Here is a 24,772-nt window from a genome sequence, read left to right on the forward strand (position 1 = left end):
ACCACAAATAGATGTCCTGTTAAAAAAAACCATCTTCCAGGCTCAAACTACTACTTACTAGCTTACTAGTCCTTTCCATAGAAGGAACCATTATATAACACACACACACACACACACACACCACACACACACACACACAAACACGTTTCTTTCTTGTTGGACAAGGAAAAGACAGGAGACGACTTTTTTTTCCCCAATTGTGAGATCAAATTTTAGACACGCCACATCCAAATTCAAACAATAAAAAAACTTCTCATTTATATTGTTTATTCCCTTCCTCCTGGCTGGGGGTGGGGGGTGACCCCTAACACCATTAGTGATCAACGGCCTGAATGACCATCCTACAATATGACATTCCAAGGCTGACAGCTCTTATTTACCTACAAGAACTCCTTTTAGAAACCTCCTGAGTCATTATTAAAAATGAATCTATTGATCTCACCTCCATTTGAACATTGAACACACCCCTCTTTTCCTCAATCTTTTCTTTGATAACAGCCATAGCTTGGCTGAGGACAGAAAGGCCTTCTGTTCTCTCCAGGGTTGTCGTAGTCATTACATACCGAGGAGGAGCTATTAGATTAATCTAAAAGAGAAAGACAAAAATTCAATTATGAATGTACCTATAGAACCCACAACTATTAGGATGCTTGAGATTTTATTAATCTGCTGTGTTAACAAATCACCCCAAAACGTAATTGCCAATTCTACAGGACAGAAATTTAGGGTCCTACAGAATTGGCAATTACGTTTTGGGGTGATTTGTTAATGTAGCAAAAGCAAATAAATACAGGGATCTAATGCAGTATAAACAGTCCACTGCAATACTGAATACAAAGAATTATCATTTCTGGGTTACATTTGGTGGCTAAATTAACCGCAATTATCATCAGTATAATGGATAATTTGTCTCTGAACTAAACTGATGGAAGAATCCTTCTACAAGATTCTGAGTTAGTCATCCAGTTAATTTTATCACTGATTAAAGATTCTGATCAAACTTCATAAAATTTGTATGTGTACAGATGGAAGAAAGTGTTACTCTTTTTTTAAAGTACTATCAGTATTTTGGGCACAGCAACTCTTTATTGTAAAGGAGGTTTGGCATCGCTGGCTTTCTACCAATAGAAATCTCCATCCACTGTGACAGTAACAGTAGAGACCAAAAAAGCCTAAACATAAATCACAAACATCTAGAAATATTACCGAGAACCACTGCTCAATTTTAAGAGCAAAAAAACCCACTTTTGTTATGAAACGTGATTTAAAAAAAAAAATCGAAACAAAGATCAAAGATCCTATTTGGTTTAGGTGGGCATTTCAGTCGGGAGGGAGACAACTGACAACTCACCTTAATGGGCATGTTTTCTGTAGAACAATTCAAACCTGCTCTTAGGGCTTCTTTTACAGCATCAATGCCTTCATAACCATAACAAGCCACTTCAATATCTACAATTACAAAAGTTCAAAAGTTGATACCAAAAAATGCAAAAAATACTTAAAAGTTTAAAGGAAATCAAACATGTGGCAGATATACTAGTATTCAAATACCCTGAATCCAACCTCTCTATACTGCAGTTCCTTATTTATAAAATGGAGGTAAGGAGGAGTGTGGTAAAGATGAATGTTAACAGTAACTGCAATTTATCTAAAACGGTTCAGAAATTGTATTACCCTTTGACTCAGAAATTCTACTTTTAGGAATCTGTCTTCAAGAACATTTGTGTAAATGGGTAAGTATGTATAATATAAGGGTGCTAATTTGTAGCTTTTTTTTTGTAACTGTGAGAAAACTGGCACAACCTACATGTTCATCAAGAGGGGACTGGTTTATGTTAAGGTTTATCTGTTCTATGAAACATTACCTAGCATAAGAAAGAATGAGAAAGATTCCTATGTTCTACAATGGAAGGGTACCTATGATACACTGGGTGGAAAAGGCTAGTTGGAGAAAATTCTGCATGGTATGTCCCATCTTTGTAAACATTTGGAATATTTTAAAGTATGCACTAAAACAAAACAATCAAAACCCTCTTTTTAAAAAAAGGGCTACCTTTAGGTTAGCTGAACTCACAAGACTGTTTCTACTTGTGTCAATATATAAATTTTATGATTCAGAAGCCAAAATAATTTCTTAAGCTTCTGTTATAAAAAACAAACATTTAGAAAAATTTATAGATGTTGATGTAGCAACATACACTTTGGTAAGTCTCATTATTTAATAGCTTTTTTGATGCATGCAAAATATTGTAAAAATCATTTAGAAAATCATTTACCTGCTCGAATTTTGACAGCCTGTGGGGTCAAGCGCCTATTAATGTTATTAATGAGTACTTCCCGTTCATCTTCATTCAAATCTAAACTATCCAAAATAGATGGGTCTCTGGTCAAAAACATAAATAAATAATAAAAGGTCAAGGTTATATTACTGATAAATGTGAAACCAAACACCATGGAACAATGCATATAATAATTAAGCACAGGCTTTAGTGTCACAACTAGAATTCAAATCTTAGCTTTGCACTTATACCCCAACTGGTTATTAGTGAAATCAACATTTTAGTGATCTGACTAGAACAAGCAATTTAATGCCTAACACATCTAATATTCTACTATAATTGATTACTTCCATGCAATTAACTGTCCCTGCCTCAAGGAGTTTATTATCTAGCTTGAATAGAAAAAAAACATGGAAAAAATTTTAAATGTAACAGTACATCTGTGGGCATCAGGAGAGGAAGGTATTACTTCTAGTTAATGAGGTCAGGAAGAGCTTCATGCAAAAAGTAGCATTTCATCTGACCTTCCTAAGTGCCACAGGACAGGGACCAGGGTCTTATTAACTGGCATGTTTGTTGAATGAGTGAACAGATGAAAATATGAAATAAGACTAAAAGAGGAGTAGCACTGTAAAAAGTAAGGTAGAACTATTGTAAAAAAGTTATGATACATAGGGCTGGGCACCAGTGGCTCATGCCTGTTAATCCCAGCACTTTGGGAGGTTGAGGCAGGAGGATCACAGGAGACCTGGAGTTCATAGACCAGCCTAGACAACATAGCAAGACCTCCATCTCTATTAAAAAGAAAAAAAGAAAGTTATGTCATATAAAAAAGGAATAGCATGAGCAAGCTTCAGGCTTAATAAGCAAGGGGTCTTGTTAGTAATAAAAGGCAAGAGAATTTGGGTAGAGGGAACTTTTACTTAGCTAACAAAGTAACAAGAAGACAAACCAACATAAATGCCTATGAAACAAGATGACAAACAGAAAATGGGCAAATGAGGTGAACAGATGTTTCATAGAAGAAATACAAATGGTCAATAAACACGAAAAACTGTTGACCGCTCCAACAATCAGGAGTAAGCAAATCAAAAGATACTACTGTGAATTCATTAGATTAGAAAAAGGAGAAAAAAAAATTAGATATATACCAAATTGTGGCAAGGATGAGGGGAAATAGGAATACTTATACAAATGCTAGAGGGAATATAAATTGTAGAATCAATTTGAAGAGTAATTTGGTGAAACCAAGTCAGTTTAAACATATATAATCAATTCTATGACCCAACAATTCCACTCCTAGGCATATATATTAGAAACTCTGAAACAACTACATATAGAGACACATACGCTATTCATCACAGCCCTGTTCGACAAATGGGACAAAACGGAAAATTACCTAAACAACTCTAATAGAGAAACAGATAAAGAATATTCTCACAATGAAATACTACAGAGATTAATATGGATCAAGTATACATCTATCAATGTGGGGGCATCCTGCTTAGTAACAGCCTTATATGTAAAAATGCAAGCTACAAAAAGATACAATAGGTTACATTTTAAATAACGATTATAGACACATACATGTAGTAAAACAATAAAAACAAATGATATTGACACATAATCATTTCAGAATAGTGGTTATCACTGATAAGTGAGGAAAATAAGTCTGGAAAGGTAAAACATTGTTTCCAACTATGTGAGAAATTTTATGTAATTAAAAAAAAAATGCAAAGAACTAGCATTAGTTAAATCTGGATAGTCCCTACATGAATGAAGAAAAGAGTGCTAAGGAAAAGGGAGTAACACATGCCAAGGCTTAGTGGTAACAAGAGGTTGCTGGAGCTAGAAGTTAAAGAGGTAACTAAAGAGGCCAGATGATGACAGTTGAGAGAAATTAAGAAATGTACTGAGGACTGCAGGACAGAAATATAAAGTTGTGTTTAATGGCTAATAGTGCCAACTCTGCTGGAGCCAGAATGCATGCGTTTGAATACTGCCTGGCTCTATGATTTGTTAGCTGTGTGACCTTGAACAAATTACTTAATCTCAGCTTCAATTTCTTCAACTGTAAGAAAAGGATAATAATAGCATTTATACCATACGTTGTTAGAATTATATAAACGTTAGTTATCATTATTACTATTCCCACCTTTTCTACCATATGATATACCAAAAAATAATAATAATAAATAAAAATAAATAAAAAGTCACATGAGAATAAACTTGAAGGGATTTGGAACCCCAGATGAGTTGGCTTGTTGGGAGACTCTTAATGGTCCTGGGTCCTACTTATTCTCTTTTTTTCCCCCCTCTACCCCTTAACGTTTAGGAAGGAGTGGGAGGTAAAGAGACAAGTGTAGAGAACTGAAAGGGTCTGGCTTTTTTTTTTAAGAGACAAGGTCTCACTCTGTCATCTAGGCTAGAGTGCAGTGGTGCAATCATAAATCACAGCTCACAGAAACCTCAAACCACTGGACTCAAGTGATCCTCCTGCCTCAGCCTCCCAAGTTGCTGGGACTACAGGCACATGCTACCACACCTGGCTACTTTTAATTTTTTTTTTTTTTTAGAGATGGCGGTCTTGCTATGCTGCCCAGGATGGTCTCCAACTCCTGGCCTCAAGCAATCCTCCCACCTCAGCCTCCCATAGTGCTGGGATTACAGGCATGAGCAACCACGCACAGCCAAGTGTGGCTGTTAAAAGCAGAGGACGCAGTGTTTGCTCCAAGAGAAAGTACAGGAAAAGTTGAGAAGTGTGTTTTATAGTATAAATGGAAGAAACCAGAGATATTTTTATGCTGATGGAGCAAAACCAATAAAGGGAAAGGTGACCCAAGAGAAAAAGTGACTGATAGAGATCTCTGAGCAATGGCTGGGCATAGGTGGCAAGATTAGTTTGAGAGCAAGAAGGACACAAATTCCAGTGACAGCAGCATAGGAAGAAATGACAGGTGGGACGGAGATATGTAAGTTTGTTGAGATAGCGGAAAAGTAGTTCTTGTGCAATGGTTTCTATTTTCTTTATAAAATAAAACAGGTAGTTAGCATACCAGCCAAGAGGCAGGGAACAGGGATAGAGTGGTTTTCCGAGGAAGAACATGGAAAAGCTCTAAAATAGCCACTATAGAAGAACTGACCAGGAGCAGAGAGAATGTGGAATAGCTGAGGCTGGAGACCATGAATATGCAGTAGACCAACCTGCAAGACTGTGATTTTTCCTAGCAGCACTCTACAAGTACAGAGAAGGCCGGAACATCGATCCAAGGCTGGATGTATCAGAAGGAAAAACAGGGCAAAAGCTCATAATAATGGCAAGAAAGTCGTTGAAATGATGGATCATGGTGTGCCTATGTTGGATAAGAAAGAAAAGGCAGGAAATGGTGAAAAGACAGGGAAAAAAAAGGTTTGGAATCAGAGCCTAACATACAGAATTAAGATGACAAATAATAGGACCAACTGAGAGCTAGATGAATAGGGGGCTGGGGCAAAAGAACAGAAAGTGTGAATTAAAGATTTTAGTGGCAGAGCAAATCCTGGTGATAGTAAGGCCCAGGCTAAGGCTACATGGAAGACTGGGTAAAGTGGTGTGGGCTGCAAGTCAAAGGAGAGTCAAAAGAGGTAGAGCAAACAAGAGGTTATAGTTTTTGGTGACACATGCTCTTTAGTCCTATAGCCACTTAGGACAATAACTATGAAAGGAAAATTTGTGAGATAAACCATATGGTTTATGAATCTACATAACTATGATACATAAAACTACACAGACTTGACCATATAGGATTGGCCCATTTATTGGCCAACACAAAATATTTTAATCTAAAATTGGCAAGTACTTTATACATGGATGCTGTGCTGTTAAATATCAGGCTAAGAGTTGTGATATCAAGGTAGAAGGAGAGTCAAGAAAGCATTCTTACGAGACTGCATGCTTAAATGCATCATAGGCACCATATCCAGGTCTCTTGTACTTGTCATCAAAGACCCAGGCAGTCCTCTGGAATAGGCTTTCCAGCTGCTCATCCTTGGTATATTCTAACACCTCAGCAACATGACGAAGAATGCTATAAACCTAGAAATAAAATGAAAAGCTCAACAATTCAAAGATAAGGGATCTATAAAAAATAAATATTTTTACATTTTAGTAAATAACATAATTTGACTACAAAAATTCCTTAACAACAAAAGATCTCCATATAAGTTCTTTCTCCATAGGGAAATATTCACTTTAAATGGGTATAAAAAGTAGAGACAGTATACAATTTAGGGTCCTAAGACCTGGATCAAGTCTTGACAATAACGCAGTATCTCTGAACTTGTTTCCTCCTCTGGAAAAAGAAGATACTAGTATCTCTCCTTACTACAGAGAGTGCTCGTATAGATCAAATATACAAAAACCACACACTATAAATGGAAAATGGTTATACAAATACAAGTTGTTATTATTACTTCATGAGGACAGAATCAGGATTAAAAGCTTTTTTTTTTTTTTTTTTGCTGTTATCTTATCCACCTGCCAAACTTTTTCTTACCTCCTAAAATTAACATAGGGTGCAGAGAAAAAGTATTAAAAAGGTCATCATAGTTACACATGAAAATTGAGTGAGAAAAGGTACTGACATTGAATAAGTCTTCCATTTTAACATCTCGATAAGATCTATTAACACACTCATTTTAACAATATCCTAAGGAGACAAAAAAATATGGAATTTTCCCAGAAAAGTGCTTCTCAAAAGTTAGTGGGGACCTGACAGTCTGTATTTCTAAAAAATATGTGATGCCAATGCTCTTAGTTCAGAGACTACATTCTAAGTGGTAAGGTCCTAGAGTTTATTAAGAAGAGATTTTACTGACAGTGTTTTCAAATGTGTAAACCACACTGCATAACTGTAAATACAACATTAAAACAAAGGAAATGATTTGGGTAGCTGATGGCTTTTAGACCTTCATTTTCTCTCTTACTGGGATTAAGCAAGATTTTTTTAAATCTCTTCACTGAAACTTTTTTTTTTTTTTTGATATTTTATCTTGAAGACAGAAACACTCATAGCAGAAAGTAACAGACACCAGAGAAGGGCAAAGAAAACAGAAGCAATACAAACAGTACCACTAAGAACTGAGGATAGGCTGGGCACACTGGCTTACGCCTGTAATCTCAAACGTTCTGGGAGGCAGAGGCGAGGGGATCGCTTGAGCCCAGGAGGAGGTGGTTGCAGTAAGCTGAGATTGCACCACTGCACTCCAGTCTGGGTGAGACTTTGTCACACACACACACACACACAACTGAGGATGTAGAGGATGAAGGATAACTTAAACAGGGCTTGAGAAAAGAGAAATACTGACAGAAGAAATGTGAAGAAATTAAATGGCTATCTTTGCTTTGCTGGTGCTTACTGTGGATGACAAGTAGGATGTAACAGCAAAAATAAGAAAAAAAGTAAAAAGAAATAATCCTAACACGCTAGTGGAGGGGAAAAAAAACCAAAACTAGTAACAGCCTCTGCCTTGCTTTCCTGGATTCACAGACATTTTCTAAACCCCTGTTCATTTTTAACATGTAACAGCTGGCTGTCTCTGTTACCCTTATCCCAGAACAGGGTTGAAAATCAAGAACTGTATTTTGGCCAAGCGCATTAGCTCACTTCTGTAATCCCAGCACTTTGCGGGGCTGAGGCTCAAGGATCACTTGAAGCTCAGGGTATGAGACCAACCTGGACAAAATAGCAAGACCTCAATTCTATTTAAACAAACAAACAAAAAAACCCCGTATTTTATGAGGCATTCCAATTGGAAACAAGTTAAACCAGTTGAAGTCACCCACAGTTAATTTAACCTAAAATGGCTTCAAAACACTTCTAGTATTGATTTGAGAATATTAGATCATAAGCAATACTTTAAGGTAGCAGCAGTATGAGATGAAAAAACAAAACAAAACACCGTAGTCATACTCTTTTGAAATTAAGATTTCAAATTATTTATTAAACTCACAGATAGTGGACTAATTTGACTCAAAGATCAACTTACAGTTTTTGATTTTGTGAATTTGTCTTCACATTTGATTGCTTCCTCTGGAGAAACTCTTCTTTTTGACAAATCAATATATCCTGTACAAAAAAATTTTGAAAAACTTATCTCTGTCCAGGTGCCACTGCACTACTGTAACCGGCTTTGAAGACCAAATTAAGTGTCTGATTGGCATACTTACAATTATTTCCTACTAAAATCATATCAACAAAATACTGCATAAGTATTACAAGGCTGAGTATCCCTCATCAGAAACGCTTGGGACCAAAAGTGTTTTGGATTTCAGATTTTGGAATATATGCAATGTATTTACTAGTCAGAGCATCCTGAATCTGAAAATCCAAAATCTGAAATGCTCCAATGAACATTTCCTTTGAGTGTCACGTTGATGCTCAAAAAGTTTCAGATTTTGGAGCATTTTGGATTTGGGGATAAGGGATACTCAGTCTGTACAAGACGAGAGATTCTGAATTGTTTTCAGAAATACATTTTTATTATCAGGTAATTATATATTCTTCATTACCTTACTGGAGAGAACTAATTTTCAATTATCCAAATGAAAGCTAGTCAAAATGCCTATCTTTCCCCTATTTCTTCCTTTTCCTTCTCCAGAATAGAAATTCACTAAGATGTTCATTTAGTTTAAGGAAAGAGGCTATCCTCACAGAAGATACACACACACACCCACACACACACTCACATACTGAACAAATTAAAACTATCTAATCTACTGTATTACTATCATATACAAGTAACTATGTTACTTGTTGGTGCTTATATATGTTAGGTGCTTAAACATCTCCTTGAACCCTCACAACAATCCTGCATGGTAGATTATCATCCTATTTCCCACAGCCCCACCTATTTTTAACCTGAAGAAACTAAAACCCACGAGAAGTTAAGTAACTTGCCAAGGTCAAGTAGCCAAAAAACGGCTGAAACCTACAAACCTGCGCCTGGCAATGACTTCCAGTACAATGCTGAGTAACAGCGTGATAGTGAATGTCTTCTTTTCAATATTGGAGGACATCAAGTCTGTGGCATTTTTCTAGACACTCTTTTATCAGATTAGGAAATTCCCTTTTAGTTTTTGTTTGCTGACTTTTTATTATGAATTGGTGACAAATTTTGTCAAATGCTCTTTCACATCTATTAAAATGGTGATAGTTTTCCTCCTATATTCTCTTCACATACACTGATTTTATTTCAGATTCTGAGCATTGTTTCATTAAAAATGGTATGACTTACATATAGTGTACATACACCACTTTTAGTGTTAAGTTCTTTGTGTTTTAAAAAAAAGAACAGTCATTTAACCACCACCAAAATCAAGTTCCATCACCCCTGAAGCCACCAAAAACTGGATACAAGTTTCTTTGTGAAAATAAATTCTCCTAGAAATGGCACAGCTGCGTTATACATTAAGTACATGTTAATTTTAACTGCCAAACTTTCCCAAAGTGAATGCGGCACTCTGCATTCCCATGAGCAATGTGGAGCAGTTAGAACTGCTCCATGTCTCTCAACTGATTTTTAAAAAGTCAGTCTATTGACTGTGCAGTGGCATCTCACTGTGGTTTTAATTTGCATTTTCCTAATGACTAATGATGTTCAATATCTTTTCATGTACATATTTGCTATCCAATTATCTTCTTTGGCAAAGTGTCTATTCAAAACTTTTGCTCCTTTAAAAATTGATGGTTTAGATACAGGTTTTGTTTTTGGTTTTCTTTTTTTGAGATGGAGTCTCACTCTGTCGCCAGACTGGAGTGCAGTGGCGCAACCTCGGCTCACTGCAAACTCTGCCTCCTGGGTTCAAGTGATTCCCCTGCCTCAGCCTCCTGAGCAGCTGGGACTACAGGCATGCACCACCATGTCCGCTAATTTTTTGATTTTAGTAAAGATGGGGTTTCACCATGTTGGCCAGGATGGTCTTGATCTCCTGACCTCATGATCTGCCCACCTCTGCCCACCTGCTGGGATAAAAGGCGTGGGCCACTGCTCCCAGTCTATATACAGGATTTTTTTAGGTTGTTCAAGAGTTTTTAAAATATGCTGGTTTGTCTTTTTATTCTCTTTACAGTGTCTTTAAAGAACATAAGTTCTTAATTTTGATAAGGTTCAATTGATCAATTTTTCCTTTCATGGATAACACTTTTAGTGTGCTATCTAAGAAATCTTTGCCTAATCCAAGGTCAGAAAGATTCCTATGTTTTCTTCTAGAGGTATTTAGAAGTTTACATTTACATCTATGATTCATTTTAAGGTAACTTTTGTATAAGGTGAGGTGTTTGAATTGAGTTTCTTTTTTGCATATGGACATCCAGTAGTCCCAGCACCATTTGTTAAAAAGATAATTTTTTTCTTTGATCAGCTGCTTTTATACTTCTGTTAATTAACTGATCATATAAAAAGCACACATAAACTTAAAAAAAAATTTTTTTTAAATAAAAAGAAGTGAGAAACAACAACAAAAGAGGTGGGGTCCTGCTATGTTGCCCAGGCTAGTCTTGAACTCCTGGGCTCAAGTGATCCTCCCACCTAGGCCTCCCAAAGTGCTGAGATTACAGGCCTGAGCCACCATGCCCAGCCAACATAAAGTTATGATTGTTAAACCAAACTGGCATTCCATATACTCCACTTGGTCATGCTTTATTATCCTTTTTAAACATTGTTGGATTTGAAAAACATATTTTATTAATTGTTTTATCTATGCTGATCACATATTTGGTCAGTAATTTGCTTTTTTACAAAAACATGTCTTTGTCGGGTTTTCTTATCAGGGTTATGGTGGCCTCATAAAATTACTTATGCACTGCATAACATTTCAGTAAACAATGGACTGCATATATAGCAGTAGTGCTGTAAGATTATAATACTGTATTTTTACTGTACCCTTTCTGTGTTTAGGTACACAAATATTTACCATTGCGTTACAACTACCTAATCAGTACAGTAACATGCTGTACAGGTTTGTAACCTAGGAATAATAGACTATACTAAACAACCCATGTGTGTATGGGCTATACTATCAAGATCTATATAAGCAGCACACTCTATGATAACTGCATGATGAGACATTTTTCAGAATGTATCCTTGTCATTAAGCACCACGTTACTGTATTGACTGTATTTTGGAAGTGTTCCCACCTCCTCAATTTTTTTTTTTTTGTGGGAGACACAGTCTTGCTCTGTTGCTCAGGCTGTAGTACAGCAATATGATCACAGCTCACTACAGCCTCAAACTCCTGGGCTGAAGCCGTCCTTCCACCTCAGCCTCCCATGTAGCTGGAACTACATTACAGGTACACACCACCACACCCAGCTAATTTTTAAAAATTTTTATAGAGATGGGGGTCTCCCTATATTGCCAGGCTGGTCTTGAACTCCTGACCTCAAGCGATCCTCCTGTCTCAGCATCCGAAATTGCTGGGATTACAAGTGTAAGCCACCATGCCTGGCCTACCTCCTTAACTTTCTGAAATTGTATTATGACTCATATTATTTCTGCCTTAAATGTCTGATACAACTCATCAATTTAACCATCTGGCCTACAGTTTTCTTTTTTTTGAGACAGGGTCTTAGTCACCCAGGTTGGAGTGTAGTGGCGTGATCTTGGCTTACTGCAGACTTGTTCTCCTGGGCTCAAGCAATCCTCCAACCTCAGCTTCTCTGGGACTGACTTACAGGTGCACAACACCATGCCTGGGTAATTTTTCTATTTTCTGTAGAGACAAGGTTTTGTCATGTTTCCAGGCTGGTTTTGAACTCCTGGGCTCAAGCAATCTGCCCACCTCAACCTCCCAAAGTGCTGGAATTATAGACATGAACGACTGTGCCTGGTCAGGACCGAGTTTTCTTAATGACAAGGTTTTTTACAATAAATTCAATTTCTCTAACATATAGGACACTCGAAATTTCTATTTTAAATTGTGTCAGTTTCAGTAAGTAAAATTTTGCAAGGAATTCACTAATTTCACCTAATTTGTTGAGATGATTGGCATAAAATTGGTAATGATATTCCCTTATCAGCCTTTTAATGACTGTACCATCTGCAGTGATAGCCCTGTTCTCATTCCAGAGATTGGTAATTTGTGTTCTCTTTCCTTTTCTTCATCAGTCTAACTAGGGGTTTATCAATTTTGCTCTTTTTTAAAAAAACAAAAAGCAAGTTTTTAACTTTGTTACTGTTCTCTGATTTTCTGATACTCTATTTCACTGATTATCTTATACTTATTATTTCTTTTATTCTACTTAAGAGTTTACCTTTCCCTTCTTTTATTTTCTAAAATGAAAGTCTAGGTAACTGTTTCAGATCTTTATTCTTTTCTAATATAAGTAATTAAAGCTATAAATTTTCCCCTAAGGCTTTAATATATGAATTATTTGGAAGGGCTTATTTAATATTACAAACTTTTCTCTCCCAAGATATAATGACACTGATTTCAAAATTAGTTCCAGTGTGATCAGAGAACATATTTGTATTCCAACCCTTTGAAATTTATTTAGAGTTGTATTAATATTATAGCTCACCTTATTGTCTATCTTGGTGAATGTCATGCACACTTGAAAATAATGTGTATTTTACCTTTTCTGGGTGCAGTGTTCTAAGTATCAAACAAGTCAAGGTCTTTGGTGATCTAATTGTTTCATCAATTGTTCAGAGCTTGTTCAAACTTCCAACTATGATTATAGATTTTTCTATTTCTCTCTTGAATTCTTTCAATTTCTGCTTTATATTTTGAACTCTATTATTAGGCACATGCACAGTGCTGACTATTGTTTTCCTTCTAACAAATTGACCCTTTATCATTACAAAATATCCCTGTTTAAATCTGAAAATACTGTGTCTTTAAATCTACTTTATCTAATATTAAGACACTGTCTCCTTAAGGTATTATCTGCATAATATATCTTTTTATATCCATTTATTTTCAACCAAGTATGTCTCTTGTAGACAGCATTATCATTGAGTCTTGCTTTTTAATTCATCCTAACAATCTCTGCCTTTTAGCTGGAATATTTACCTGATTTACATTTAATTACTGATATAAATGAATTCAGTTATATCAATAACTGAATAACTGATTAACTGAATACCCACATTTTAGATATTTGTTTTCTATTTGTTCTTTCTGGTTTTTGTTTTGTTCTTTTGAGTTTTCTTTTAGGTTAATGTTTTCTAGAATTCCATTTTAATATATCTTTGGCTTTTACAATAGTCTATCTTTGTATTTTACTTACTTATTTCTAGAGACAGAGTTTCACTATGCTGCTTGGGCTGGTCTTGAACAACTGGTCTCAAGTGACTCTCCCACCTCAGCCTCCCAAACAGCTATGACTACAAGCACAGACCACTGCAATTGGCTTATTTAATGGTTATTCTAGAATTTACAATATACATACTTAACTTTTTAGAGTTAATTTTACTACTGCACATAAAATGTAGGAATCGTTAAGAATCATGTAGATCTATTTACCCCACACCTCCTGGCCTTTGTGATTAAGTTGTCAAGTGTACTAAGTCTGCTTTAAACAGTATTCTGTTTTCATAGCTTCTATACTTAACTATTTGGCATCCATTAATCACAGAGCCAATTGTATTAACTATATATTTATTATTAGGAGTAACTAAATGTTTTCTTATTTTCTGTATCCTTGAGGCTCTGATATTTGTGGAGAGACTGCCCCTCCATCAGGTGGGGAGGAGTCAGCAAAGGGCTTGCTTGGGAGCATGCCTTTCTTATGCAGAGCAGCCAATCTGGAGCCCATAAACTCACACACCAAGTCAAAATTCTCCCTGTTGTAAGTCAAGGGCCAGGTATTAGACAAGCAGGGCAGTCCTTATGCCCCAAGGCCCGCCAAAAGCATTCAAACTAGCCAACTGCAAGCCGTTTAAGCTGCTCTGCTTTGCTTTTCCTGCAGAAACTCCAATAAAAGCTCTGACCTACTTTTTCCCCTAGTTCCTTGTGACTCCCTACTAAAACTGGTGCTTCCCCATGTGGCCCTGCATGGCATATGAGGCCCCCTTCTCTCAGGCAATGTAAATAGTAAAAGTTTTCAAGGACATTGACCTGTGTCATCACTGTCACCTCTGTAGATTACAATCCCACGGGCACAAATGAGACAAATAGTTAAATGTATTTTTTAAAGAAACTAAGAAGGGCAAAAATAGTCTTTTACATTTACCTATGTATTTTCCATGTCAGGTCATCACATCCCTTCAGTTTAAGTAACTTCCTTTACCTCTTTTTTTTTTTTTGAGACAAGGTCTGGTTCTATCGCCCAGGCTGGAGTACAGTGGCACGATCTTGGCTCACTGCAGCCTCTGCCTCCTGGACTCAAACCATCCTCCTACCTCAGCCTCCCAAGTAGCTGGGACTACAGGGCGCACCACCACGCCCAGCTAATTTTTGTATTTCTTGTAGAGACAAGGTTTTGCCATTGCCGCAGCTGGTCTTGAATTTGTGAGTTCAGGTAACGTGCCCACCTTGGCCTCCCAAAGTGCTGGGATTACAGGTGCAAGCCACCATGCCCGGCCATGTCTTTAGTTTCTATTTACCTAAAAATGTCTTCATTTTGACCTTCATTGTTGAATATTACCTTTAGATACACAATTCTGGTTTGAGTGCTTTAAAGATATCATTCAGTGCTCTGGCCTCCATTATTTCTAGTATGAACACCATAGTAATTTGTATCACTGTTCTTCTGTAGGTAATGCATCCTTTTCCTTGGGCTACTTTCAAGATTTTTCTCTTCACCTTTTTTCCTCAGTATTAATAGTCTGATGTACCTGGATATGATCTTAATGACATTTATCATGCTTAAGAGTTGTAGAGTTTCTTTAATTTGTAAATTTGTGTTTTTCTCCAACAAATAAGGGAAATTGTTAGCCATTATTTCTTCAAATCTATTTTCTGTTCTCTCTCCTCTTTCATTTCTTTTATTTATATGTACATATATATATATATATATATATATTTTTTTTTTTTTTTTGAGACAAGAGTCTCACTCTGTTGCCCAAGCTGGAGTGCAATGGCGTGATCTCAGCTCACTGCAACCTCTGCCTCCCAAGTTCAAGCGATTCTCCTGCCTCACACTCCCAGGTAGCTGGGATTACAGGTGCATGCCACCATACCCGGCTAATTTTTTTACTTTTGGTAGAGATGGGTTTTTGCCATGTCGGCCAGGCTGGTCTTGAACTCTTGATCTCAAGTCATCTACCCGCCTTGGCCTCTCAAAGTACTGTGCTGGGATTACAGGCATGAGTCACCGTGCCTGGCCTTAGAATTTATATTTAGTCATGCACTGCATAATGATATTTTGTTGAACATTGAATTGCATATACAATGGTGGTTCCATAAGACTATAATGGAGTTGCAAAATTCCTATTGCCTAGTGATGCAGTGCATTTAGCTTTTATAAATTTAGTGTTAGTTAAGTGTACAGTGTTTCTAAAGTCTACAGTAGTGTAATGTCCTAGGCCTTCACACCTACTCATCATTTATTCACTAACTCACTCAGAGCAACTTTCAGTCCTGCAAGCTCCATTCATGGTACGTGCCCTACATAGGTATACTATTTTTTTATCTTTTCTACTGTATTTTTACTGTACCCTTTGTATATTCTGTGTTTAGATGCACAAATACCTTTGTGTCAACTGCCAACAGTATTCAATACAGTAACAGGTTGTACAGGTTTGTAGCTTGGGAGCAACAGGCTATACCATATAGCCTAGGTGTGTAGTAGGCTATACATCTAGGTTTAAGTAGACTCTATGAAGCTTGCACAACAAAATTGCCTAATGATACGTTATCTCAGAATGTATTCTTGTCATTGACACTTGGCTGTGGTTCTTTGTGGAAGTTTCTAGTTTCTCTGAGATTTCACTTTGTACATTCTTTTTTTTTTGAGACACAGTCTCACTCTGTCACCCAGGCTGGAGTGCAGTGGCACGATCTTGGCTCACTGCAAGCTCTGCCTCCCGGGTTCCTGCCATTCTCCAAGTAGCTGGGACTACAGGCGCCCGCCACCATGCCTGGCTAATTTTTTGTATTTTTAGTAGAGATGGGGTTTCACCATGTTAGCCAGGATGGTCTTGATCTCCTGACCTCGTGATCCGCCCGCCTCGGCCTCCCAAAGTGCTGGGATTACAGGCATGAGCCACTGCGCCCGGCCTTGTTCATTCTTTACAAGCATATTTCCTTAATGTGCTTGAGCAGTTTATAATGTCTGCCTTAAAATCCATGTCTGGTAGTCCCAACACCTGGATCATCTCTGGGTCAGTCTCCACTGGTTGCTTTTCTCTTCTGTATGAGTCATATTTTCCTATTTATTTGTATGGTTAGCAATTTTACATTGTATCCTGGACCTGTGGCAAAGACTCTGGATTCCTGTATGTTCCTCTTCAGAATAGATTTTGGCTGGGTGTGGTGGCTCACGCCTGTAATCCCAGCACTTTGGGAGGTCAAGGCGGGTGGAACATAAGGTCAGGAGATCAAGACCATCCTGGCCAACATGGTAAAACCCCATCTCCACCAAAAACACAAAAATTAACTGGGCATGCTGGTGCGTGCCTGTAATCCCAGCTACTCCGGAGGCTAAAGCAGGAGAATCACTTGAACCAGGGAGTCGGAGGTTGCGGTGAGCCGAGATCGCGCCACCACACTCTAGTCTGGCGACACAGCGAGACTCCATCCCCTACCCTCCTCCCCCCCGCAAAAAAAAAGAACACAGATTTTTTTGTTTTAGCAGGCAGTCAGCATCTGAACTCAAAACTATAAGCTCTGTCTCCCCAGATGGTAAGCAACTGAAATATGTTCAGATTTTTTCCTTATTAGGCTACTTGGAGTCCACCCTGTGTTTCAGTAGTTCAGGGATAAACCAGAGATTTGGGAAGAATTTATACACAGACTTAGGGGCTCTACCCTTGTGCCTGCCTCCTTTCTCTAACCCTCCCCACTACCACCACCAGTTTCCATCTACTATGGTTGTCAAGAACTCTCGCCTCCAGTTCTAAAGCCAGTAAGACTGTAAGTTTTCCGCCAGAATCTTAAATGCCCAGCTTGAAGCTGTCTTCAGCATGTACTTAGGTTAAAAAAAAAAGGTGTAAAACAGAAAACATATCCTTTCTTTTTTTTTTTTTTTGAGACGGAGTCTCGCTCTGTCGCCCAGGCCGGATCTCAGCTCACTGCAAGTTCCGCCTCCCGGGTTTACGCCATTCTCCTGCCTCAGCCCCCCAAGTAGCTGGGACTACAGGTGCCCGCCACCACGCGTGGCTAGTTTTTTGTATTTTTAGTAGAGATGGGGTTTCACCGTGTTAGCCAGGATGGTCTCGATCTCCTGACCTTGTGATCCGCCCGTCTTGGCCTCCCAAAGTGCTGGGATTACAGGGTTGAGCCACCAGGCCCGGCCAACATATCCTTTCTTGTAAGTGTCAACTCACCTTCAAATTTTCAATTTTGGCCTGCTTTTGGCTGCTTCTCATTGTCTTTAGGTAGTTATTTTTCATACTTGTTCAGAGTTTATGGCATTTATGTCGAAAGGCTTATCTAGTAGGACCTAATTCTCTAGTAAAATGAATTCTCTCTACAGGCTCTTTTGCACTTTGCTCTTTTCCTCATCCTATCCTGGAGATCTTCCATATCAGAATACAGAATATTCAGATCTCATTTGCATAAAATTGCATTGCATGCGTTTGTACTGATTTATTTAACCAGTCCCCATTTTGGTCATTTCCTGGTTTTAGTTAATGCCATACAAATGCTATGGAAATAGCTCTACACGTATCTACTGTACGTAAGCAAGAATGCCATTCTATATTTTTTCTGATTGCAACTAAAAACATATTTGATTCCTCCTTTTGTATATATTTCATACAATAGAAAAAGAAGGCTGAGCACAGTGGCTCACACCTGTAATCCCAGTACTTTGTGAGGCCAAGGCAGGAGGATCGCTTGAGCCCAGTTCAAGACTAGCCTGGGTAACATAGTGAGACCCCATCTCTACAAAGAAAGTTAGCTGGGCAGGGTGGCACATCCCTATAGTTCCAGCTACTTGGGAGGACTGCTTGAGGAACACTTGAACAGAGGAGTTCAAGGCTGCAGCGACCTATGATCACACCACTACACTGCAGCCTGGGTGACAGAGCAAGATCCCAACCCTTAAAAAAAACAAAAAAACAAACGAAGTACAAGATTAGACACTATTTTAGGTATTACTAGGACAGTGATGTGAAGACTTATGTAAGTTTAACAAATAGTCTCAAAGTAGTTTAATAATTTTGGGTGGGGCTATAGCTAAGTCACAGCAAAACATTTAAAACAATCCATGTGCTAAGTAGCAGTCACTACCTAAGGCAAAAGACATCCTCAAAATCTATGTATCATCTAAGGCTATAATAAAAAAAAATAAAATGTCAGTATGTATAAAATTAATCACTTGCAGAAGTGAGAAAGTATTAGTAAACTAGACGGCTGAGGAGATTCAGAAGGATAAGTTGAATCAAGGTGACTGATATGCAGCCCTTCAGACATGATGGTAACTAATGACCTAAAATTAACACCTAACAAATTATAGTAAGATGGCTGAAATTAAAATCTACTTAATGGTATTGTATACCATGTTTTAAAAAACAGTATTCACAAAGGTGAAGATTTACATAGGGTCCAGAAAAGGAATCCAATAAGTAAAAAATGGATAGTCATCCAAAACTGTCTGAAAGATACCACAGGATTTGGTAGACGCAAACATTCTAATTACCAGCAAGATATACAATGTTGGATTTCAGGTGTGTATATACACACATAGCATATTGCTTTTTCAAGGCTTATATAAAAGATTCCTAAAACCCATCTGCCCCATTTTCATGCTTACCCAAAGATCTCATTACTACTTTAGCTTTAAATCAAGAAAAAAGGCATCCAACATATTCAGGCCTACCAATGTAAATGAACTAGTACTCTCTTTAAGTTTGGTTACCATGAGTCAATTATCAAGATCCTGATAAACACTAGAAATAAAATTCAAGTTATTTGATCCATAAAATCCTAGGATGTACTAATTAAACTACTATTAACTTAAGAGATCTTGCTTAGATAGCTAATTGTCATGGTTTTCTAACCACTTTGTATGTAAGAGGTTTAAGTATAAAAAGAGCTTTTTTTTCTAAGCTGCAGCATGCAATTTACAAAAAATGTATTTTTAAATAAACCATTTTAAATCTGAAATTTATATTACAGATATTTTTCTCACTTACCTTTTTCTTTGTCCACCCTAATGACAACCACACACTCATTCCTGCCAATTCGGATGAGTTTGTTGATAGAACGGATACGCCTTCTGGATAATTCACTAAGAAGAATCATGCCTTCAATGTTGTTGTATTCCAGCAAGCTGACATAAGCCCCCATTTCAGCAATGGATCTGACATTCACCATCACTACATCTTCCACCTCAGGAAATTTGTGTTGATAAAATCTACAACTTAGACCCGGCATTCTGCAATTTAAAAAAAGAATTAAATAAGTGTTCAGTTAGGATGAAAATTAAAAAAAAAAATTAATTTCCACATCTTGCCACTGAAAGAAAAGATGAAGAAAAAAATAGTTATTAGTCTTAGTCTTCTCATCCTTTGAAACTTAAGTGGTACCAGAAAACAGATAATGTTCAGGAACCAAGCTTTAATTTTTACTTTGCTCAACATTTTTGTAATGCTTGGGTGATTCTCTGCCATTAGTTTCAGAGGAATCATAAAAAATAATGACCATCTATAAAGTACTCCAAGACCTAAGGATTAAAGGAATACCTCAAGAGTAAAATACTACTTTAAGGCATATCAAATGATGGGAAGCATCACTATTATAACTAATCAGAAAACTAAAGCTACTCTTTGCTGAAGTTAGCAAACATTGTATATGCTACCAGTCACTATATAAAGGAAAGAATTTTCTACCTAAATCCTAACCAATATACCATATGATACATTCTATCATTTATTATAGCCAAAATTAGTGTCACATGTCAAAGCAACAAAAACTAAAAAAATTTTAATCCCAAAATAAACTAAAATGCATCCTCCTCTCATAATTTTTTCCCCTGAATTCACAATGTCTAGCTTCTCTTATCCCTGATACTCCCAAATATTCCTTTCTTTTATTGAATAGGTATACTTAATCTTGAAAATAGCTTTAATCTCCATAACTACAAAGTTCAAGTTTCTCTTAACCTCCAAGCATTAAAGATATTTACAATTATTCCCTTTGATCCACCCAACCTACTTTCAGCAATACTCCTTTTATGATCCACAAGCATGAAATCATAATCTGGGTAGAAGCACATTAAAAAAGGAAGCTCTCAAACTAATCATGGCTGATGATTTTCATGTTTTTCTGTTAACCTTCACTGTTGTCACTGCTCAAAACGTAAGTGGTAACAGAACTTAAAGGCCTAAGAAAACCTTGTGAAAATTAATTTAATAACTTATTGTCACCTGCCTATATCTTCCCAGTGGCTTCCTACTGACTTATGTATCTTTTCACTACCTACAGAATCCTATGAGATCTGGTCACTGCCTATCTCCTTGTGGTACAACTTTCTCCCTAGTTCTCCCTATTTTCTAGATTAAAAAAGTGAAGCACAGGTTAAGTCACTTGTTCTTTCACATACTGCTAACAAGTGACGAGTCAGGATTTGAATCCAGGAAGTTTGGATCCAGAGTCTGTCCTCCTTTTTTTTTTTTTTTTTTTTTGAGACGGCGTCTGGCTCTGTCACCCAGGCTGGAGTGCAGTGGCCTGATCTCAGCTCACTGAAAGCTCTGCCTCCCGGGTTTACACCATTCTCCTACCTCAGCCTCTGGAGCAGCTGGGACTACAGGCACCCACCACCACGCCCGGCTAGTTTTTTGTATTTTCAGTAGAGACGGGGTTTCACCATGTTAGCCAGGATGGTCTCGATCTCCTGACCTCATGATCCGCCCGTCTCGGCCTCCCAAAGTGCTGGGATTACAGGCTTGAGCCACTGCGCCCGGCCCAGAGTCTGTCCTCTAATCAGTAAGTCTATGTTCTCTCAAAACTATTCATAAACATATTACAATTAGAAACGTTTTACTTTAAAAGCAACATGAATATATACATATTCAGTGCTAGAGTATGTAACACCAATAAGTGCAAACTATTAGTACTCATTGGTTTAACAACAAAAAGCAGCATATTAATGACAGTAGCAGAGATGTATTTCTTTGTAGGGAATACAAAATCTCTACAAAATAGGGATTTAGCAAACAAAGAGAAGTAGACATTCAATGGCCAGAACTACCCACCAAGAAACAGCTGACTGGTTGTTTCATTTTTAAACAGGGCTTTTCAGGGGTGGGGGTGGGGACACTGTTGTTGAATATGTGCATGTAAAGTTCTCAAATTTGAGAGCTAAAAAAAGTTTTAAATTGGGCATCAAAATAAACTATGTTACAGGAATGAACGGAACAGTTTTAAGACATTTAACAGGTGAAAACCATATTTACTTACCAAGTTTCTCCAAATAGCAAAGGTGACGCTTTTAGGGGAAGCAAGGCTTAATCTGATGGTTACAACACACGGGCAATCGTGTAAGAGAATCCTGAAGGGATATGACTATGAATACTATTTCTTCAGGAGGCACAAGTCTCTTTGCAACATAAAGGGTAAGTAAAGGAATACTGTTGATGGTTAAGTTATTCATAGCAAAGACAGGAAGTTAAGTACAAAAAGAATCCATACCACAAAAACCTACATATTGGTTGATAAATTTTCAACATACTGCCTAATGAAATGCTAATAACTTAATTTTTTTTTTTTTTTTTTTTTTACTTAAAACATTTGGCAATCTTGAAGTCACACTAGGTGACTTCATCTCTTTATCTTTTTCACAGCATTCTGACTTATTTTATTTGGTCCTCAAGAAGTGTCAAATCTGGCAATTAACATAGTAAACTCAGGGAACAACTCCAGCCTTGTGTTCCAGTCCTTGCTCTGCTACTTACTAGAAGTGGCTGCTTGGGAAAGATAACCTCCTTTGAACTGTAGTTTCTCATCTGTGCCATGTACATCACAGGTTTACTGAGGGTATCACATGTATATGTGAAAACATTTTGAAAACCATAATGTGCTAATCAAACATAAAATATTAAAAGAAAAAGAAGGTATTTCCATTTGGTAATATAATTTGTTAATATTTTTTTCAGTAGCTACTATGTACTAAGCACTAATGATACAACAAGAAAGACTCTTACCAGGCCAGGCGCAGTGGCTCACACCTGTAATCCCAGCACTTTGGGAGGCCTAGGTGGGTGGATCACTTGAGGCCAGGAGTTTGAGGCCAGCCTGGTCAACATGGTGAAACCCCATTTCTACTAAAAATACAAAAATCAGCTGGGTGTGGTGGTAGGCACCTGTAATCCCACTACTATGGTGGCTGAGGCAGGAGAATCCCTTGAACCCAGGGGCAGAGGCTACAGTGAGCTGAGATCATGCCACTACACTCCAGCCTGGGCAACAGAGGCTGTCTCAAAAAAAAAAAAAAAAGACTCTTACCTAAGTATAGAGTGGGAAACAAACTAGCAAGCAAATGATTACAATATAAAGTACTATGAAAGGAGCACAGTGAAGCAATGAACAGGAAAAGGAGGAACAGAAATACTAAATTTAAATTATAATACTTTCTTAAGATAATCGACATCAAATCCAGAATGTCTTTAACCCACAGAACCTCAATATCACAACACACTATAATACTCTTATGTGTTCTAATGTAAAAGTATCAGCCACCTTTCAAAATATATCAACCAAACTCCAGGCTAATTTCAAATAACCTGGCTAGTCAGTTATTTTGCAGGACAAATGGTAGGCAGAACTTCTTTCTCAAAACAGTGCATGGTCAAACTGCTATAATGGATACAGGAGTTCACATTCCTTTCCAAAATATATGTGATGGGGACAACTCTCGTGATAATTCTAATTTGGATCTAACACGTATTAGGAATGCTCTCTGAATCGTAGTTCTTGGTATAGGAGTGCTACATAAGTAAAGCTTTTATTTCATCATTATAGTTGAAAAAGAAAGTTATCACCAAATCTCTACAAACATTACTGTGCATGAGACAACTACACCTTTTGGCACCAGATGAACTGAGAATAGGTAGTCAAGTTCTGTATAAGTCATCCCCAAACTACTGACACAGAGATTTTTCCTTGAATAACAACTCAATTGACAGAAAATATAGACTTCTCTGCTATACTTTTTCTCGAAAAAAACCATGTTTTTTGCTTAATAAAAATTTTAAAAGCCTAAATTTTGTGGATAAAGAGATCCAGGGATGACTGTGTATTTAACCCGAAAATATTTCCTTATCTTAGGCTTTTTGTTATGCTTAGCACAGTTAACCTAACGTATGCTTAACATAGTTCTATTCTCATTGTCGCCAACATAAAACAAACTGATAGTAACAGTAATAAACTCAAGTCTCATTTAGTTTTGATTCAAAGGGTGACTCATTCAATTATCAGATGAAAAACTACTCGGACCCCGCTCTTTCCAACACGGTGCCCGTCCCACACGTTTCTCAGGTAAGAGTCCAGTTTGGTTTCCACTGAGAAGCAGGGGAAAATTCTGGTAGAACTGTTGGGGCGGAAGAAAAGATGGAATTCTCAGACCTGGAAAAAGCAAACTGCTCAGCGTCCTGAGCTGGGGGTAAGAGTTAGGGTGTCACAACGTTCTCCCGAAGCCGCCCCATCGTCAAGGCATTCTCACTTTCGGCATATTGTAGAGGCTGTACAATCCACTCGGCCCACTTTCCTTCACGAGATTCCTCTGCTGGAACAACGATGCCTCTGGAACACAGGATGACCTACACGGAGCCGGCGACGAGGCCCACGACAGCGCGGGTGGCGGCGGTGCTGTCCAGCCACTTCCCGCGCAGGGACGGGAAAGGGAGGTGTTAGCCCGGGGCCTACCCGCTCTCGAACACCCATGTCACTGGACACAAACCAAAGTGAGTTCTTGGAGAAACCGAGCTTGGGATTAGTCACCTGAGGTATGTGAGTGATTCCCGCAGTGGAGCCCAGAGCCGCCTTCTTCAATCAGAGAGACCAGACTTGCTTCTCCCTCACCGGCCGCCGATCCTCCTCAGCGTGTGCTTCGGTCACCCGACTGCGCATGCGGAACCTTCTCGTATTGCGCAAGCGCTGAACGAATAGAGACCCTCTTCATCATTAACCATAGAGTCTGGGTCCTCCGAGAACAAGGACGAACGTAGATCATGTAAGGACCCGAAAAGTACGGTTTCTCGCTATCTTAGCTTTAGCTAAGTAACATTCAAGGCGCGAGAAAGACATAGGACTCTGATTTCTTGCCCCTGAAGAATGAATCCTCGTTCACAGTTTCAGCTAACCATGAGATGGCGCTGTGACCAAAGACGACAGGTGGAGAAAGAC

The 24,772-nt window shown here is 37.9% G+C and overlaps 1 protein-coding gene across 2 annotated transcripts in view; it reads right to left on the reverse strand.

The window, feature by feature from the left end:
• Positions 1-24,589, reverse strand: part of EIF2S1 (eukaryotic translation initiation factor 2 subunit alpha) — a 28,380-nt gene extending 3,791 nt beyond the window's left edge. Inside the window, exons 1-7 of one of the 2 annotated variants that reach the window (XM_033187675.1) lie at positions 24,368-24,589; positions 19,564-19,805; positions 8,307-8,386; positions 6,203-6,354; positions 2,277-2,383; positions 1,352-1,449; positions 443-586 (exon numbers count right to left, since the gene is read on the reverse strand). In XM_033187675.1, the coding sequence (XP_033043566.1) occupies positions 443-586; positions 1,352-1,449; positions 2,277-2,383; positions 6,203-6,354; positions 8,307-8,386; positions 19,564-19,804 (822 nt within the window). In that variant the 5' untranslated portion in view covers position 19,805; positions 24,368-24,589. Of the gene's footprint in view, positions 1-442; positions 587-1,351; positions 1,450-2,276; positions 2,384-6,202; positions 6,355-8,306; positions 8,387-19,563; positions 19,806-24,089; positions 24,329-24,367 lie in introns of those variants that run through there. The other variant, XM_033187676.1, reaches the window with a different exon arrangement.
• Between the last annotated feature and the right edge of the window lie 183 nt (positions 24,590-24,772).

Source organism: Trachypithecus francoisi, unplaced genomic scaffold, assembly GCF_009764315.1.
Source record: "Trachypithecus francoisi isolate TF-2019V2 unplaced genomic scaffold, Tfra_2.0 Lachesis_group3, whole genome shotgun sequence".
Classification (NCBI taxonomy): Eukaryota; Metazoa; Chordata; class Mammalia; order Primates; family Cercopithecidae; genus Trachypithecus; species Trachypithecus francoisi.